This window comes from Zalophus californianus, chromosome 2 (genome assembly GCF_009762305.2).
Source record: "Zalophus californianus isolate mZalCal1 chromosome 2, mZalCal1.pri.v2, whole genome shotgun sequence".
Lineage (NCBI taxonomy): Eukaryota > Metazoa > Chordata > Mammalia > Carnivora > Otariidae > Zalophus > Zalophus californianus.
This window is the reverse complement of record NC_045596.1, coordinates 174,674,898-174,695,329: the sequence shown is the minus strand read 5'-3', so window position 1 is coordinate 174,695,329 and position 20,432 is coordinate 174,674,898. Positions and strand designations below refer to the sequence as shown.

At 39.6% G+C, this 20,432-nt stretch overlaps 2 protein-coding genes across 16 annotated transcripts in view; one reads left to right on the top strand and one right to left on the bottom strand.

Annotated features, from left to right (window-relative positions):
• Window positions 1-7,198, bottom strand: part of PURG (purine rich element binding protein G) — a 37,925-nt gene extending 30,727 nt beyond the window's left edge. For 8 of the 9 annotated variants that reach the window (XR_003520669.2, XR_003520668.2, XM_027598234.2 and 5 more), the window contains exons 1-2: window positions 7,075-7,198; window positions 5,901-6,770 (exon numbers count right to left, since the gene is read on the bottom strand). Coding sequence is in view for 7 of the 9 variants with exons in the window: in XM_027598234.2 (XP_027454035.2) it covers window positions 5,901-6,764 (864 nt within the window). In the remaining 2 variants the exon portion in view is untranslated. Of the gene's footprint in view, window positions 1-14; window positions 6,771-7,074 lie in introns of those variants that run through there. The other variant, XM_027598232.2, reaches the window with a different exon arrangement.
• A 193-nt stretch (window positions 7,199-7,391) lies between these two features.
• WRN (WRN RecQ like helicase) overlaps window positions 7,392-20,432 on the top strand; it is a 147,912-nt gene continuing 134,871 nt past the window's right edge. For 3 of the 7 annotated variants that reach the window (XM_027598934.2, XM_027598933.2, XM_027598932.2), the window contains exon 1: window positions 7,392-7,478. In XM_027598934.2, coding sequence (XP_027454735.1) covers window positions 7,467-7,478 — 12 coding nt within the window. In that variant the 5' untranslated portion in view covers window positions 7,392-7,466. Of the gene's footprint in view, window positions 7,479-7,521; window positions 7,890-7,972; window positions 8,010-11,657; window positions 11,810-20,432 lie in introns of those variants that run through there. The other 4 variants (XM_027598935.2, XM_027598938.2, XM_027598937.2 and 1 more) reach the window with 4 other exon arrangements.

Below are 20,432 nucleotides of genomic sequence, written 5' to 3'. Positions count from 1 at the left end.
ACAATCAGGACTAGTGTTACCCCTTTTGTGTAGTGATGGGTTTGACTATAAGTTGCTAAAGGCATTATTCATTAATAACCTTATCATCATAAAGATAAAGCTCATGTTAACAAATCAAAAGATTTCAACAGTCATAGCATAACCTTTCACTATAGTTCTAGTACTCATTTGCTCTCATAATGGCAAAGTCTTTGGATAAAAGTAAGATAATAGCAGAATTAGTAAAAACTTGACTGAAAGTGATAATTTGTTAAAGCTTTTAAATATGGGTGTTTTTCATTGGAGAATATAGTTAAGCTAAAATAACACTTGGTAAAATAGCTTAGTATCTTGCCAGTCCTGAACCATATTACTTCAGGAAAAAGACCAATATTCTTTTGCGGGAAGGAAGATGGGAAGACAGGAAGGGCAAGGTGGTTAGGTTAGGAAGGGAAAATAAACATTTATACATTTTAAATTAATATATACATATATTTGCATTTTAAGTAAATATCAATGGGATTCATTTAAAATTTCCTTGAGGTTCCCGTGGTGTAATAATATAGTTCAAATTAAGTGCTATGTTAACTAGATCAAGTATGGTATCTGAATAAAAGGGAAAAAATTAATTTAAAATGACATCCAAAATTGATACTACTAGGTACAGGACAGTGTATATATTTTCATTTGTATGTGCAAAAAGAATATATTTATATACACATATGCTTGTATATTCAGAGTAACTCTAGAAGGATACACAAGAAATTGGTAACACTGGTTGTTACTTTTCACTAACTGTAGCATTTAAATTTTGTACCATATATATGTTTTCCCTATTCAAAAATATTGATTAAAAACCCACTACTAAAATAAATTTAATTTTAACAATCATGTCAAATTAAGAAAAAAAGACTAATTTTTTTACATTATACAAGAAAATATACTAACGCATATATTGTTTTTCCAAGATCCACCTACATAAATTTTGTTATATTTACTTTCTGACAGTAACTGTGATCCAAAAACTCAAATTTCACATGACCTTAACTTGGGAAAAACACATTTTCCCTGTACCTCATTGCTAGAGTACTGTGGAGTATGGGTTGTCTCACGAGCATGCTAACATCTTTACTCTCTTCCTCCAATGGGTTAGCCATTAGCCACCATTTCTCTATGAAATTCAAGAAATCTTTAAGGAAACTTCAGAAGGACTTTAAGAATCTTACTTGGCAGTGATAAATATTATACCTGTATTATTCTGTTGGCATAGAATCAATTTTAACTTCTCTCTGTGGTTTACTTTAGATTTTATCCTGCCAAAGATGTTTGGTGTTTTGGTAATGACAGACTTCTAACTATGTGGTGACTAAGCCAAGCCCTTACATAAAGCTTGGAATAGGATTTTATAAATAGTTCCAATGAAAGACATTTTGAAATAAGCAGGGGAAAAAAATCTCACACTTATAAAAATTATTTTCAGAACACCACTTAGAAGTTCAAATTAAGTCCTAATCTCTTAAATATTAAAATAAACCATAAAACAAAATCTAAAGGAGTGATAGTACATACATCAACTTTCAATGGTAGCTGCTTATTAAAAATGAGTGTCTGAGGGTGTATTCCAATTTCATCCTCTCCAAATTGTGCAGCTCAGATAAATGTTTATTTTACTGAAAATATTTGCAAAATTACAATATAAATACATGAATATATTAAGATAGAATGACTATATATAATGTATTCTTATCCATATATATAAAATGAATGCAGTAAATATAGCATATTCTCAATGAATTATTAGTACACAGTGTTTCTTAGTAAAGTACATACAACCTATTATTAAGCAACAATTATCTAGTTTTCAAATGTACATCTCAGGAAGTTTTTAGGATGAAAGGATACACTAAATCTCCCAATACCCTTTTTGGTTGGTGAAAGTTAGTTCTGCAAATTTTGAAATAATACTATGTTTATTTTAGCAGTGGTTCTTAGGCTCTTTGCATTTTCCTAATTTGAAACTTTATTTCTTTAGTCTGGGTGTTTTCTTAATGAGGCCCTATCAGCCAACCATACTTTTAATTCTAATACAGTATCATGTACTGTCTTTTCATTAGTCACTTTAACACACATCAACAATGAAACAGAATTATTAAAATTTTTTTATCTGCACAAATTCCCAAAATTAACTTTCAGGGTATTATGGGTATTACGGGGAGTCTCAACTACATAGAGTCTCAACTCTAATACTAATCTGGGCTAGAAATGGTTTTTTTTTTTTTTATTGATTTTAGGTCTTAAGAATACAAATATGAACTCTACTTGAAAAGTGTTTGTTAAATATATTGGGATTTGTTTCAAAAGCATCTTCTACCCTCCTCCATTACACCGATTTAATGGAAACTTGTTATTATAGCAGTTCCAACACAAACATCTGCATGCAAGAGATCACCCTACAGATTCTAACTACATAGTTATTGAAACACATCCCACCTGTCGAGTGGCATAAATGTACATCTTCTATATACAAAAGGTAAAGTGCATTATTAAATTAGTGAACTGACAGATTGTCTGCCTGGACCATATAGCTTTCTAATAGACAAATGTGAAATTCTCCCATTAGAACCAATTATTTCAAGAGGTTCCAACTAGCTTTTCCACCCTGTCATTTCTTTTTTGGCCATGCTCTTTAGTGCAAATAAGCTTGTGTTTGACTCAAGTTTAAGGGACATGGCAGTTTGGGGCTTTAACAAGGAAAATTATAAAATGTGGCAGAACTTTTAATCCTTTTATAATACATTGCATCTTTTGCATATAAGCAACAGACTAGTGCTGCTTTCAATTGCTAGGAGCACACTGCCAACTATTAGGAGGAACCCGTTTCCAAATTTCATACTATTAGCTTATATTATTACAGTTTTGAGTCTATACCACATTATACTTGGGTCATTATGTGCAAACATCATCAGTGTTTTAGAATTATACAGTGAACTAGTAATTTTGGTTACTAACTTGAATGCTCATTTTTTTACTTCTAACATCCAGTTGCCTTAAGAGTTTTAATGTCTTCAAGGCTGGGATCCTATTATTTTGAAGAATACCATGTACACTTGCAGCTTCATTTATGTTACAAATGACAATAAATAAAATGTATATTGCACAGATAAAAATAGTAGCTTATTTTATAAGATACATGGCAATACATGTCCTAATACCAGAGTTTTGAACTGGATCTTATTTGATTATGGCTAATGAATAATTGGGAATTTTAAGTATCAAAAAATCATGACATCATTTCATTTTTCAATGAACACATATAAAAAAGTGAAACAAAAGGACTGGTAGAAGGCTTAGTGATTCTAATGTATATTCAATTGCCAGTATATATGCATCTATCAATCTATAGCTTTGAGATGGTAATAACTTTGAAGTATACATACAATGTAGATTTGGCTACTAACTAATTCTTGACTTAAATAATTAATGCAAAATTAATATTTATATACAATGAATTAAAGATATTTATCTTTAAGTCTGACAGTATTGTGTATATGTATATATACACACATGTATGTATATATATAGACATAAACACTCAAATCTTATCAGACTAAAAACCAAAAAAGATTTAATGGATATAAATATTTTAGGAGGGAAGGTTTTAAGAGAGAGTATATAGTCATAGCAACAGTGATAGGAACACTCGAATACTGGAACATTCATCGCTCCAGTTTGCCAAAATCTGACAGGTTGATAATTATTAATAGGCACTATGATGGGCAGCAATAACAATCAGTAGTACAGTAATTCAAGTGCACATCACTCCTTCATATACCAAAAACTACTTTTTATCAAGTCTACAATAGTTATTTTACAGTTAGGACTGTTTAAAGATCCTTGCTACTTTTAGAGTCTCAACACCCACCATGTGCTATTAACTCTAGTACTAACATTATCTTCTAACCTTCAGTTGTTCCATAGTAATCCAGATGGTCCACAATTATAATGAACTAATGAGATTCCTTCACACTACTTGAGGAAACATGAAATACAATCTGAAAACCAATACCAGCATATATGTCTGGGTTACTGATTGCTTGTTTTTAAATAAGATAAGCTGGTAATACTCTTTTCTTGACTCACAAAGTTCTCTTAGTGACCTTACTTAAATGGATTTGGGGACAAACTGCTGAAGGAAAAAATTATTAAAATAATTTTGAACTACTTATAACATATAAAAGGAGAGCTACATTCTGATCTCAATCCATGCAGCCAGCTCTCATCAATGAGAGCTATATTTGGGGGTTGAAATCAGTGTCTGGCTCTTAAACATGATTATATGGACTTATTGTGTGGGAGGTGAATAAAGCCAAGATAAAAGACAATAATTTCAATCAGAATAAAATGCAGCTCAACAGATAAAATTCCAGTCAGTTAATACAGGGTGGGTTGGTACACATATACACTATATCCACTTGTTTAAAAATTGCTTAGGTGTTGAAAAATTGCTGTGGCACTTCCTGGAAAGTAATTTTTAATTACTTTAAATGGGTGAGTCTTGTGTAAAGTAAACCTTTTTAAGTATCATAAAGAGCACCTTGGAAAATGCCTGAATTTTCCTTTCAAATATGTTTATAACCAATCCTTAAATAATTTTCCCAGGCTGAAAATTTATATTCTAAGTGCTTTTTAGAAAAAGAGTTGATTTTTTTTTCCTGGAATTAAAATACCTGTAAAAGCCAGGTTTATATTGGAAGTGTTGACACTGTTTTAAGGGTAGCAAAAGAGCTACTAAAATGTATTATTACAGATGTATTTTTGTATCAGTTAACTGGTGCACCAACCCCTCTGAAATAGTGCTAAAGAAGAAGCATAAAATATAACACCTTGAGTCCATGATATATTTTGGGAAAAAAACTCTCACAACCTTCAAATTAGCATGAAAGGCTAAACCGCCAAGATTTCCATAGCAAAGCCATAGGATGAAGCCTCCCACTCAACAGCGATATAAAAGTAATTCCTCAAACTTTGGAATGTCAATAAAAATATAGGGTATAGTGAAGAGAGGTAAAGATGGGATTAGAATAACCAATTAAAACTCTCCCACGGCTTTGATATGGCAACTATAAACTGCAGGGTTACCACAAAATTTGAAATTATAGAATACTATCGGAGCTGTAAGATTTGATTCTTTCATGGTACTTTTTGATATTCAGTTATCCAATGAACTAATATATTTCTACATGTTCTTGTATAAAGAAATATATTAATACTATACTTGAGGTCAATTTCTGTTTCTGTGGTAACTGCCCTACAGGTAAGCTTAGCAGCTTTTAACGAAGTAGGGATGGAATACTTTCTCTGGGAACTGGTTAAATAGAAATTGACACTTCCATATTAAGTATACGTATATGTTCTCAGGATCATGTCATAGTGCAATGTAAATCTTAGTTATGGTATTTAGAAGGTCAGAATGTCATATTTTGTGCTGATTTGCATACTTCAATAGTCTGGAGCAGTTGAAGCAACTACACTATTTAGCTCTGGGAAGGCTGGAATTCCCATAAGAATTATAATGTTCTATGTATAACATGAGAATCAGACTCCTTGAAGTATAAACTATCGGAGGTATTACTAATAACAAAGGGCCAAAAAAAGAGGAAAAACTTCTTCAAATGATTATGGATCAGTACTTTTAGCCAATTTATGATTTTAAATTTTGCCTGATGGAGTTCAATTTCACTCTAGTCGAGGCATTCTTGTTCTTCACCACTGGCCCTTCTGCCATCCATTCTCTTTTCTTTATGGCTGTTGCAAATTTTCCTCATCTCTTCTTCATACTTGATAAAATTCTCCCCAAACCTTGTCCAAGCTTTGAATGGAACAGTAATAGTATTACGGTAAGGTGGCCTCACCTCACTTACCTTCAGGAAAATTCCATATTTATTAGAGCCCACATCAAAGTAGAACCTTTTATTGTCCACTCTGAAAGAAGTCCCCTCTGGGAGTTCAAGTGGGTCATCATCTTCACCTCTTCGTTCTTCTATGTCCCCTTCGCCATAGTCTTCAATGAGCTGAACCAAGGCATCACGAAACTCAATCATTCCTTGTGCGGGGAGCACAATAGTCTGTTCTTGGCCCAAACTGTGACCAAAATAACCTATCATGCCCGTCCCTCGCATCATGGTTTGTCTAATTCTTAGGAAGCGACCCCGTTGATTTTCCTTTAGGTCTAGATAATATTTCCTATTGTCCCTCTCTATGTAGTCTGTTTTGAGGACACTATGAGGGTGCTCTTCGGACCCTACAGAGACAGGTGGGGAGGGTGCCGAGTGCTTCTGTCTCCTCCTGGAGGCTTGATCTTTGCCGTGGCCATGCTCTTGCCGGTGGCCTTTCAGGCCCAGGTGGGCGTAATGCTCGATGAAGTCCCCTAGACAGTCCTTCAGCTCCGCTGCCACAGACAGGGACAGAGTCAGTTTACTCTTTCTGATATTGTCCTGCCGGCCTCTCCCTATCCAGACTTCGGCTATCTTTAGGAACCGGCCCCGGGAGCTTTGCTTTACGTCTAGGTAAAACCTCTTTTTCTGGATGTCCACTCGTTTGGAGGCCAGCTCCTGGATTTCGGCTGCGCCCCCAGCCTGATTAGGGGTGGCTGAAGCCGCGTAGTGGGGGTAGTGGGAGTGCTGGGCCTGGGGATAGAGTCTACTCTTGCTTAGGCCAGAGCCCCCTACATTCTTGCCTCCGCGGCCGCGGCCGCCGCCGCCTCCCCTTCGCCTGGCTCTTTCCATCTTCAGCTGCAAGTGACAAACAGACACACGGGGTGGGGTGGGGGAGGGGTGTTGAGAACAATCGCAGACGCCCCTCGGCCTGCGCTGCCCCCGCTTCCGCCCGGGACCCCCACTCCGGGCCGCGGTGCACGGAGCCCGCCGCCGCAGAGCCCGGCTCCCGCCTCTGCCCGACCGTCGGCGGCGACAGGCGGCGTCTCCCGGCTCTGCACCGCGCACATAGCATCCCTCCGCCGCCCGGGCCTCCCGCTCGCCGCCGGGCCGCCAGCCTCGGGCTCCGCAGCCCCGGGGTCCCCAGCCAGCAAACACTCACATCGACACTGCCATCACCGCCGCTACCGATGCCCTTCACGACCGCCGCCGCCGCCAGCTCTCGGCCCCTCTGCTGCAGCCGCCGCAGCTGCTGCCCCCCGCCAGCTCCCCCGCCGCCGCTCGCACCGTCCCCCGCCGGAGCAGCCGGGCAGGGGCATCGCCTGCGGCGCCCGCCGCCGCCGCCCCTCCTGCGGCCGCTGCGGGGGCCGCCGCCTCTCTTCGGGCACCGGCCCGATACCCGCCGGGAGGGGAGAAGGGGGTGGCGGCAGGGGGCGGGCCGTGGACCCCGCCTCCTCCAGTACAGCCCGCTGAAGGGAAGAGAAGGTCTCGCGCTCTTCCTGGGGGCGCGCCGAGACCGAAGCCCAGAGCGCGGGGACGGAGCGTGAGTGCGAGATGACTGGACAGGTGCGAAGACGGGAATGAGGACGGGGGTGGCGAGAGTGTTCAGACTTCTCCAGGTTCCGCCGGGATGCAGGACTCTGGCGGCCCACCGGCGCCGGCATAGAGACTACACCTCCCGGAGTACTCAGCGGCAGCGAGAGTCCTTGCGCATGCGCGCCGCGTAGCCAGCTGGGCTTGGTGGCAGGGCTGCAGCGCCCCTCGAGCGGAGGACGGGGACGGGGGCGGGGCATCCGCCTTCCGGAGCCGATGTGTGCTGGAGGCGCCGTGACGCTGCGGCGTGCGCTCCGCAGCGCGGGAATAAAGTCTGTCGAATTGCTTTTTAGCCTGGATGCCTGGGTTCCAGGCCCTGCTGTTGTGGCGCTTCACAAGTCACCCGGCTGAAGGAGGAGGCCGGTTGAACTGACTCTTCTCAGGGTAACGTGTCCACTCCACCCCTGTTTCAGCTAGCTCCAGACCCTGGGGAATCATTCGAGACTTCTCCGACTTTGGAGGTGCTCAGTCCGGCAAAACAGGCCTCTGGGCAGTGTGTGGGAGGTGCGTTAGAAACGGGTGTCCTCTGCCCCTTTCCACCTCCGGAGCATACAGGAAAGGGACCTGCCGCTGGCCTGGCCAGAGCTTCCCTCCCTCAGCTTGTGCCACCGGTTGCCTGTCGTGGGTCCTTAGGACTGGGCCCTTCGGGTCCAGCCTTTACTGCTGCAGAAAGGGAGCCACTCCATATTTACACAGCGAAGTCCGGGGAAATAACCTGTTATGTGTAATTTAGCAGATGAAGTTGGATTTCTTGAGTTTATTTATTTTTATTTTTATTTCTTGAGTTTACATCCTTTAAATCCATAATTTTCTTTTTTTCGTGGCTGAATCTGAGTTGTTTTCTGTATAGATTTGAGTATGTGAAAATACCAGTCCCTATGGTATGAAATCCTTAGGATGCTTATTTAGCAGTCTGTAAGTCATGGTACTTAAGGTTTTGTATAATTTGGTATGTTAATTTTAGGGATATTGGGATGGATAGGGCAGTTTAGATTTTGATGTCATCGAATAGTGGTCTCCTTTTATTAATTCAACAAATATTTATTGAGCACTCCCCTAGGCTCTGGGGATACCAACAATGAAGAAAAGGGGCACAAGTCTTTCTGCTTTTGGACCTTTCATTTTGGAGAGAGATAGACAGTAAGTCAAATGCCCCCAGTATGTCAGAAGGTGAAAATCCTTTGGAGAATAATAAAGAAAGAGGGATGATGACTGTGGGTGTGAGTAGGGAGCTGCAATTTTACAATAGCTTGTCAGGGAAGGCCTCACTGAAAAGGTAATTTTTGAGTAAAGAGTTAAAGGAAATGGGCGAGCTAGTTCTGTGGCCATCTGGGGGAAAGAAAGTGCAAAGGCCCTGCGGAAGCCTGTTGGTGTGTTCCCAAGAGCTGCTGAGGAGGCCAGTAAGTTAGAGCAGAATGAAATAGTAACAGAAGAATTGTAGGAGATAAAATCGGACATGAAAGAGCAGGGGGCAGATGGTGTAGAACCTGGTAGGTTATTTTGAAAATTTGGGTTTTCATTCTGAGGGAGATGGGAAGCTCTTGGAGAGTTTTGTCAGGGAAACACCATCATCTGAATGATCTTCTTAAACAAAATAGTGGTAATATATATATAACAAAATGTGCCTATGTAACAATTTTTAAGTGTACAGTTCAGTAACATTAATTACACTCCCTATGTTGCACAGCCATCACCACTGTTTTTTTTTTTTAAGATTTTATTTATTTATTTGACAGAGCAAGAGAGCACAGGCAGGGGTAGGGGCAGAGGGTGAGGGAGAAGCAGGCTCCCTGCTGAGCAGGGAGCCCAATTTGGGTTGATCCCAGCTGGGATCATGACCTGAGCCAAAGGCAGATGCTTAACCCACTGAGCCACCCAGGTAGGTGCCCCCATCACCACTATTTTAAAAAGTTTTTCACCCCAAACAAATTTTAACTAACTGGTTAATTAAGCAGTAATTCCCTATTGCCCCCTCTGCCTAGCTCCTGGTAATCTCTAATATAATCTCTCTTTATGAATTTGCTCGTTCTGGAATCACAATATTTGGGCTCTTAAAATTTTTTTATTTTTATCTTTAATTTTTTTTAATATTTGTGCTTTTTTTTTAAGATTTTATTTATTTATTTGCGAGAGAGAGCATGAGGAGGGGGAGGGTCAGAGGGAGAAGCAGACTCCCCGCTGAGCACCAAGCTCCAATGCAGGACTTGATCCCCCGACTCCGGGATCATGACCTGAGCTGAAGGCAGTCGCTTAACCAACTGAGCCACCCAGGCACCCTAATGTTTGTGCTTTTGCATCTGGCTTATTTCACTCAGCATAATGCTTTCAGGGTTCATCCATGTTGTACCATGTATCAACTTAATTCCTTTTTATGGCTGAATAATATCCCATTGTGTGATTATACTATGTTTTATCTAATCATTTGTTGATGGACACGGGTTTTTTTCTACTTTTGGCTATTGTGAATTTTGCTGCTCTGGACATTACAAATATCTGCTTGAGTTCCTGTTTACAATTCTTTTGGGTATATATCTAGGAGTGGACTTGCTGAATCATATGATAATTCTGTTTAGTTTGTTGAGGAGCTGCCAAACCACATTGGTGGCCCTGTTTTACATTCAGCCAGTGATGTTGCAAGGATTCCAATTTCTCCATATCTTCTCCAAATAATTTTCTTCTTTCTTTTTCCTTTCTTTCTTCTTTTTTCTTTTCTTTTCTTTTCTTTTCTTTCTTCTCTTTTCTTTTCTTTTCTTTCTTGTATTTGACAGAGAGAGCAAGAGAGCACGAATTGGGTGGGGCAGAGGGAGAGGATGCAGGGAGCCTGATGTGGGGCTTGATCCAGGACCCTGAGATCATGACCTGGGCTGAAGGCAGATGCTTAACTGACTGAGCCACCCAGGCACCCCTCCATTAATTGGTATCTTAAAAATTTTTTTTCAGCAAGTTTTTGGTAGTGTATAAGTTTTTCACCTCTTTGGATAAATTACTCTTCGGTATTTTATTCTTTTAGATGCTATTATAAATGAAATTACTTTCATGATTTCCTTTCAGATTGTTCATTGCTGGTGTATAAAACACAGCTGACTTTTTGTGTGTTGATCTTGTACCCTGCAACTTTGCTAAATTTTCTTATTAGATCTAGTAAGTTTCTTGTGGATTCTTGGGGATTTTTATATGTAGGATCATGTCATCTGTGAATAGAGTTTTACTTCATTTCCAATTTGAATGCTTTTTATTTATTTATTTTTCATGTCTAATTTTTCTGGCCAGAATTTCCAATACAGTGTTGAATAGCAGTGGTGAAAGTGAGTATCCCTGTCTTGCTTTTTAAAAATAATTTTTATTGTTTAAAATATTTATTTATTTATTTATTTGAGAGAGAGAGAGAGAGAGAGAGAGAGAGAGACAGAGCGAGCACACAGAGGGAGAGGGAGAAGCAGACTACCCACTGAGCAGGGAGCCCAATGCAGGGCTTGATCCCAAGACTGTGGGATCATGACCTAAGCTGAAGGCAGATGCTTAACCCACTGAGTTACCCAGCCTCCCCCAAAATAATTCTTTTTTTAAATCGAAGGATAGTTGATATATAATATTAAATTAGTTTCAGTCGTATAGCATAGTGATTCAACAATCATATGCATTACGATATGCTCACTATTCTTGTCTTGTTCTTGATCTTAGGGTGAAAACATCAGTCTTTCACCATTGAATGTATTAGCTGTGGAGTTTTTTATAAATGCCCTTTATCGGTTTGAGGAAGTTCCTTCCACTCTAGTTTTCTGAGTCTTTTTTTATCATGAAAGAGTGTTGGATTTTTCAGATGCCTTTTTTGTGTCAATTGAGATGATTATGTGGTATTTTTCTTTCATTCTATTAAAGTGATACATTACATTAATTGATTTTCTTATTTTGAACCACTCTTGCGTTCCTGGGATAAATCTCACTTGGTTATGGTGTATAATCCTTTATTTTTTTTTAAAGATTTTATTTATTCATTTGAGAGAGAGAATGAGAGAGAGAGAGAGAGCATGAGAGGGGGTTGGGTCAGAGGGAGAAGCAGACTTCCTGCTGAGCAGGGAGCCCGATGTGGTACTCGATCCCGGGACTCCAGGATCATGACCTGAGCCGAAGGCAGTTGCTTAACCAACTGAGCCACCCAGGTGCCCGGTGTATAATCCTTTAAATTGAATTATCTTTTAACAGAACCATTTTGGCTGCTATTTTGGGAATAGACTCTAGAGGCAAGGAGATAAGAAGTAATGTGGCTTGAACCAAGATTTTAGCTGCGAAGGTGGTGATAGAAGGTAGGATTTCAGCTTTATTTTGAAGGTAAAATTTTTGCTGATAGATTGGATGTAAAGTGTGAATGAATGAGGAGAGTCAAGGATGACTAAGGTTTTTGGCCTGAGTAATCAGAATGAAGGTGCACTTACTGACAACTCTAATTTATAGAAGGAGCAGTTTGGGGAAATTTTTATACATACTGACTATGATATGCCCATTAGAAATCAAGTATGTACTAAGTAATTGGATATACAAGTTTGAAGTATAGTGGAGTGGTCTAGGCTGTTTATATAAGTTTGGCAGTCATCAGTGGGCTATAGATTATTTTAAAGCCATCAGGCTGTGATTTTCATGGAAGTGAATATAAAGAGAAGAGAATGAAAAGGCCTGTGACCTGAATCTAGAATGCTGTGATGTTTAGAGATTGGGGAAGTAAGGAAGGACCAGCAAAAGGTACCGAGAAGAGGGGCACCTGTGTGGCTCAGTCAGTTGGGCATCTGCCTTTGGCTCAGGTCATGATCCCTGGGTCCTGGCATCCAGCCCTGCCTTGGGCTCCCTGCTTGGTGGGGAGACTGCTTCTCCCTCTCCCTCTGCCTGCCGTTCCTCCTGCTTGTGCTCTCTCTCTGTCAAGTAAATGGATAGAATCTTTAAAAAAAAAAAAGGTACTGAGAAGGAATTCTTACTGATGTAGGTGGAGAATCAAGAATTGTCACAGAAGCTTGATAAAGTGTTTCACGAAGGTGGGTGTGACTAATTGTGTCATATGTTGCTGGTGTATTGAGCCAGATGAGGACTGAGAATTGACTGTAGGATTTGGTGACATGAAAGTCATTGGTACCTTTGTATGAGCCCTTTTGGTGGGGTGGGGTGGTTACAGTGAGTTTTAGAGACAATGGAAGAAATGGAAATGGAGATGCTAGTATAGATGACTCTTTTGAGTAGTTTTTCTATAAAGAGGGGAAAAAGAATGGAGTAGTTAGCCAAGAGTGTGTTTTAAAAAGGAGAAATTGCAGTATGTGTATATACTGATGGGACTTTGGGACTTTCCTGGGAAACTAGTAGAGAGGGAAAAATTGGTGATGCAGGAGAGAGGTGAAAAATGCCCTTGAGTATGGAATCTAGTGCACACAAGGAGGGGCTGGATTTAGGAGCACAGATAGCACATGGTGTGTGTGTGTGTGTGTGTGTGTGTGTGTGTTGTGTGTGTACTATACTAATAGCTATATTGATACTGATATCAATGTGTATATATATATTTCTCAGCCTCCTTTGTAGCATGGGCCAGTTCCCAATTCCTTATTCTGAGAGATGTATATTATAATATGTATATGATTATATATATTATATACATTACATATTGTTATACATATTATCTATATGACACACACACATATATGTAATCTGCAGTCGGCAAACTGAAGACATAGGAGAGATGAGGGCCTAGTTCCAGTCCACATCTGAAGGCCTGAGAACCAGGAGAGCTAATGGTTATTTTTCATTCCAAGTCTGAGTCTGAAGACAGGAGAAGACTAATGACCTAGATTGAGTACGTTCAAGCAGAGAGAGTGAATTTTTTCTTACTCAGCCTTTTTGTTCTTTTAGGCCTTCAACAGATTGGACAAGGCTCACCCACATTGGGAGAGCAATCTGCCATACTCAGTCTACTAATTCAAATGCTAATCTCATCAAGAAACACGCTGACAGACATGCCCAGAATAATGTTTAACTAAAAACCTGGGCACAGTGTGGCCCATTCAGGTTGACACAATAAAATTAACCATCATGGCAGAGTATATGGGCATAGAATTATGTGAATAAACTACAGGGTAGGGATTTACAGAACTTCTTTTTTCATTGCTTTCATTTTCATGAAATCTGAAGCAAGGTGGTCAGCTGAGAGTGAGGATGGGGAAGGAGATGTAATAGGTTTAAGTAGAGAGGAAAAGAGATGAAGGGGAGGATAGTAAATAGATAAGTGGAAAGTTGTAGAATTGCTAGGAAGATAGAGGGTCCACTTGAGGTTGGTGGTCATAAATTTAAGGGGAGACCAGTCAACATGGTTGTGTTTTTCACATGCTGCATTTATTTAGCTGCATTGGTACAGGCACAGAGTAGGAAGAGAATTTTTTTATTCAGGGTTAAAGTTTTTTTTTTTTTTTAAAGGTTTTATTTATTTATTTGACAGATATAGCGGGAGCAGGAACACAAGCAGGGGGAGAGGGAGAGGGAGAAGCAGGCTTCCCGCAGAGCAGAGAGCCTGATGCAGGGCTTGATCCCAGGACCCTGGGATCATGACCTGAGCCGAAGGCAGACGCTTAAGGACTGAGCCACCCAGGTGCCCCAGGGTTAGAGTTTTGACAGGAGAGAAAAACGAAGCCAGAGATGGGCAACCAAGTTAAGGGAGTATGAAAGAAAGTGGTTATAATTTTGCAGTTTAAACTGGTCAAGGAGAAAGTAAGGACTACCTGGGGGTGAGGAGAGTGAAAAGGTAGCAGGACCAATGGATTATAGGTCCTAGGTGTGTCAAAGGATTGCTTGAATTGAATTTCTAGAGGGAATGACCTTGAAAAATAGGAGATGTTGATTGGAGAATGAGATGCTTAGAATTGAGATAATGGAAGGATTCAGTCATTGGTAATGACACGGCATCCCCGTATGAACAAATGAATAGAGCAGGGTGTAGGCAAGATAATTGGAGAGCTAGTCAGAAAACTGAGAGGCACTATCTTCTTTGGAAATTTTGCATCAAAGAATGTAAGCCTTTGGACAAGTAGAGGGGAAAAAGGTGGGATGTAGATATCAATAGCCATAATACTGATGGTGATGGTGATGATAATGGTCCATTAACATGCAACTCAAATATCACCAACTTGATCTATACCCAACACTGAAAAGTTAGATATTGAGTTACGTATGGTTATATTGCAACTTGTAGTCAACCCATAAGCCCTTCATGGACTTCTTTTCTTTGACCCAAGTGTTCTTATAAGAATGGCAGGTGACATATGGCATCTTTTCTTAGTTGTCAGTTTGAAATCTTTCACCAAAGGCTTATTATAGTGCAGCTTCTGTAGAAATTTTTCTCTTTTTTCTGTGTAGTCTTCTTTGGCTTGTCTTCTCTCTTAGGGTTGTGAATAATTTATTGGTGAGAAGGCAGGCAGAGAAATAGGAGTATTCTGTGACTTAGTAATTTCATATCTAGGAATCTATCCTATAGAAATAATAATAAGAATGCCTAAAGATACACATACAGGTGTTCGTTGACCATTATTGGTGATAAAATTTGTAAGCAACCTATCATCAATAGGGAATAGTTAAATAAATTATGGTAGATAAAGAAAATGGAATTCTATAGTCTTTAAAAAATCAGTTCAAGAAGTAGTATTAGGTTTTGCTTATTCCATCCCATCAACAGGGATGTTTTTGATTGTAAATATTGAGAAACCCATGTCAAGCTGGCTTCAGCCAAAAAAGGTTATTAGCCTATTTAATACACCCTGAGATAGAATGGCCTGCAAGCAAGTTCAGTCAGAGCTCTATTTTTTTGGCGCTGTGCTTGACCCTCTTCCATGAAGAAGGCATGAAAGTGTTTTACCTTCGGGGTGATTTCTTGTAGAGTTATAAGATGGCTGTGTGCATCCACCATGCTAATGTATTTCTTCCTTCATATCTCTAGCAGCAGCAAAAGCATCCCCTCCCATACCATGGAAAGAGAATCCTGAGGACCACTTTGGATCTCATAGTTATGGACAAGGGATAGAGACCAGAGGACAGAGACCTAGGTTATAATTCCTGCCCCAGAATGAATTGTGTGGCAGGTGGAATGGGATTTTCCCCACTGACCTTAAAACAGTGGGTTTTATTCCTGGTACTGGTGATGAGGTCATTCCCATCGAAAAAGCTTTGCGGTTATACAGTGAGGAATGGTAGGGAGGACTAAATGGGTTTGTTACCTTCTTTCCTAGTATTAAGGTCTTAAGCCTATTTTTTGCTCCTTTCATTCTTGATTTTACTAAAACCATGAGAATTTGTTTATCCTCAGGATCCCAAATTGGAAAAATATAAATCACTGTTGATTTCATTATTTACAGAGGCTCTTTTACTCAGATTGCAAGAAAGAGGTGGACTGGAGGTGGGGGGAAGGGCGCGAGTGAGAGATGTGCTTGTTGAGGAACAAACTATAGAATGTTAAAATTCTCCCTTCACATACATCACTTCAATTTCATTCTTTTCGCTGTAGGGGCCCCCATTAACTGATATTATCCTCCTGGATTGTTGTTTGCATTTATATATACACAGAATTTCATTTTGTATTTTAAAATTTAAATGGTAACTACTATTGACACTTAGTTTTTCCTGTTTCACTTAGCATAAGTTATAGAACTTGTCATCTGAATACGTGTAGTTTCTATTTTATATTCTTACTAACTGCTTATTATGTCATATCATGGTTATATCATTGTTTATTTAACTATTAATTTACCCTACCAATTGCTTCTGTATTTTTGCTATTACAGATTGATATAATGAGCATCCTTTGCATACATCTTGGTGCATGTGTGCATGTATTTCCATAGGCTAGAAATCATTGCTGGCTTGAAGGGTATGCAGTTTAAAATGTTGGTAACTTCCACGAAATGTCTTTGAAAATGCTAAGGCCAGTTTCTTTTCTTTTGCAAATATATTATATATGATTAATCTTTTAAATTTTTGCTGATAATGGTATATCAGAATTATAGACAGTTTTTTTGGCCTCATTCATTCATTATCTTGTTCTTTCTTAAAAATTAGAAATGCCTTTATTGTATGTCAAATTTCTGTATTTACATGGCTCTGTTTCTGGACATGGTGTATTTTATTCTGTTGATTTATATCTCTTTTTATACCAGTTCCACACAATTTTAATTACTGTTGTTTTGTACTGTTTCATATTTAGAGTGAGCTTCCCCTTATTGGTCTTATTTTTCAAAAAAATATTTATTACTTTTGAGCACTTTCTCTTCCTAGAGAACTTCAATATAAACTTGTGTGATTTGATGAAAAATCCTGCTTACATTTTTTCTTGCTATTGCGTCTTGAGTATATTGATATAATTAATATACTTATAACTTTGAGACTACCCATCCAGGAACACAGTGTGTCCTATCTAACCCTTTTGGGACATCTTAGTAGACTTTCTAGTTGTCTTTAAAATGGGTCTCATATATTTTATGTTAGGTTCATTTCTTGGTAGGTTGCCATTTTAGCTGTTACTGAGTTCAGATATAAATTATATTTTCTAATTGGTTCTTGCTTGTATATAGAAGAGTACTTAATTTGGGTATGCTTATTGTGAGTATGGTTATTCAGAATATTTGTTCCTTTTATTTATTATTTATTGATTTATTTAAAAGATTTTTATTTATTTATTTGACAGAGAGAGACACAGCAAGAGAGGGAACACAAGCAGGGGGAGTGGGAGGGGGAGAAGCAGACTCCCGCCAAGCAGGGAGCCCGATGCGGGGCTCGATCCCAGGACCCTGAGATCATGACCTGAGCCAAAGGCAGACGCTTAACGACTGAGCCATCCAGGTGCCCCCAGAATATTTGTTCCTTTTAGTCAAATAGGTAAATCACCTGCCCTGCAGATAACTGGGGAAAAATTATTTATTTTAGGAGACTTATATATATATATTTTTTATTTTATTTTATTTTATTTTTTAATTTAGTAGGCTCCATGCCTAATATGGGGCTCAAATTCACAACCCTGACATCAGGATTTGCATGCTCTACAAACTGAGCCAGCTAGGTGCCCTGAGACTGTAGCTTTTTGGTAAAAGTTAAGCTTGTCTCTTGTAAAAGCTGGTTAGTAATAGCAGTCAGCCTCTTTTAAAGGTGATTTTCTTTCTTTTTTTGATAAAATGCTTAATATTATGGGAGGATTAAGAAAGAGGATGGTTTTTGAATAATTTCTTTATGGGAAAACAAGTAATTAGGAGGGCAGAGAGTCACCCTCTCTTTAGGGTCTTAGAAGCCGAGAAGGTAGAGGGATGGGATCTTCCTAGTCTATGGTAGCAATAATAGAAGCCACTGGAAAAAATACCAAAGCTTTGTTGCTTCTAGAAATTTTGATGTGCAGCATGAGACATCACCTACTGGAACCTGATCTGCTTTTGCTCTTCATGCATAAAATTAAGTCACTGAAGGGGCGTGTGGGTGGTTCAGTCGGTTAAGTGTCCAACTCTTGGTTTCCGTTCAGGTCTCATGGGTGGTGAGAGTGAGCCCTGCACTGAGCTCTGTGCCCAGTGGAGAGTCGGCTTGAAGATTCTCTCCCTCTGCCCTTCCCCCATCTCTCTCTCTCTCTCTCTCACATAAGTAAATAAATATTTTTTTAAAAATGAAGGCACTGAAGTACAGTAGAAAGACAATTGGACTGGAAGATAACTTTTGCCTTCTAGGAGGTGTATAATCACAAAATTGCTGATTTTTCCTTTTATTTATTTTATGTAAACTCACCCTGTCTTAAGAGATAGGTTCTTATGAGAGATTTTTGTTGGATAAACTTATGGTTGCTTTCGGAATTGTGTATTAATTTCCCAATTTCTTTTTTACCCAGTCTCCATTTTTATTTTTCACTCTTCCTCCAACACTTACTGATCTGTTGTAAAATTATGCATTTTTCTGGGGCCCCTGGGTGACTCAGTCAGTTAAGTGTCTGGCTCTTGATTTTGGCTTGGGTCATGATCTTGGGGTTGTGTGATCCAGCCCCGTGTTGGGCTCCATGCTGGGTTTGGAGCCTACTTGGGATTCTCTCTCTCTCTCTCCCTCCCTGCCCCTCCAAAAAAAGAAAAAGAAACAAATAAAATTCATGCATTTTTTCTTTATGTTGTGGCAGTGCTGCATTTCAACCCAGTGCAGAACTTTGCATCCTAAAGTTAAATCTTACTCCCATTGTTGTTAAAGGTTTCTGTTAAATTGCTGTATACTGTTAATTTTGATTCTTCCTCTGATTTTAAAAGGCTTTGAAACTATTTATGAAGTTATGAAACTTTTGTTACTGTATACTTTGTGTGGCTATTTTAGCTTTATAATTTATTTTATTTAAGATAAGGGATTAAAGAAAAGGATTAATGACACAATTTTATTTTCAGTTATATTTGTGTATTAGAATGCAGGCACAGAAAACTTCTTTCAGACAGGCTTAAAAAATAAGGAAATTTCTTATTAAAATGTAACTTGAAGGCTCAGGCAGGGCTGACTAGTACACTGCTTTTATCCATTGACTATGGCTCCATTCTCATCTTTGCCTTCTTCTGTGTGTTGGCTTTGTATTATTTAAGTTGGCTTTATCCTCAAGCTGACTTCCATTATAGTGGCAAATGGGTGTAGAAGGCCCAGGTTTCACATTCTCAAATAGAGGGCATCTCTTACCAGTGCAAGACAGTATTATTTTCAGGAACCCTCCTCTTTGTGTCTTGTTGGCTTAAAGTAAGTTGTATATTTTAGGGACACCTGGTTGGCTCAGTCAGAAGAACTTGTGACTCTTGATCTCAGGGTTATGAGTTCAGGCCCCACACTGGGTGTGGAGATTACTTAAAAAAAAAAAAAAAAAAGAGGGTGCCTGGGTGGCTCAGTCATTAAGCGTCTGCCTTCGGCTCAGGTCATGGTCCCAGGGTCCTGGGATCGAGCCTGCATCAGGCTCCCTGCTCTGTGGGAAGCCTGCTTCTCCCTCTCCCACTCCCCCTGCTTGTGTTCCCTCTCTCGCTGTGTCTCTCTCTGTCAAATAAATAAATAAATAAAATCTTAAGATTTTATTTATTTATTTGACAGAGAGAGAGAGAGAGCGTGCACACAAGCAGGGGGAGCAGCAGAGGGAGAAGGAGAAGCAGGCTCCCCATGGAGCAGGGAGCCTGATGTGGGGCTCTATCCCAGGACCCTAGAATCATGACCCAAGCTGAAGGCAGACGCCCAACCAACTGAACCACCCAGGCACCCCTGTATATTTTTATTCTTTTTTTTTTTTTTTTTTTTTAAGTTTTATTTATTTATTTGAGAGAGAGAATGAGAGACAGAGAGTACAAGAGGGAAGAGGGTCAGAGAGGGAGAAGCAGACTCCCTGCTGAGCAGGGAGCCCGATGTGGGACTCGATCCCGGGACTCCAGGATCATGACCTGAGCCGAAGGCAGTCGCTTAACCAACTGAGCCACCCAGGCGCCCGTATATTTTTATTCTTAAACCAAATTTGGGGGAATGTCATGAGTTTAACCTGAGTTTCTGAATCATCAATGTGGCAAAGGGAATGGGATTATTTGTAGGTCACTTGGGTTTACCATGGGAGCTGGGCGTGAGGGCAGCTTTCTTGAAGCACGCTGCCTTTGTGGGTAACCGGTCTGTTCTAGATTAAATTTATGGTACTGTAAAAAGGGTGTAGGGTGAAATGGATGGTGGGTAGGCAACCATCAATGTATACTTGATAATGAGTCCTATAAAATTTCATCGCCCGTCATGTGAAGTAACAGTAATAAATATAAAAGGAAAAATAGGCAGCCTAAGCAAGTTTTAAATTGACTTACTTGAAAACTTTCTCTGTAGCTTACCAGTTTATAATGGTTGATTTCAGCTGACTGGCTGTAGCCACTTACAGAACAGAGGAAATTCATTAAA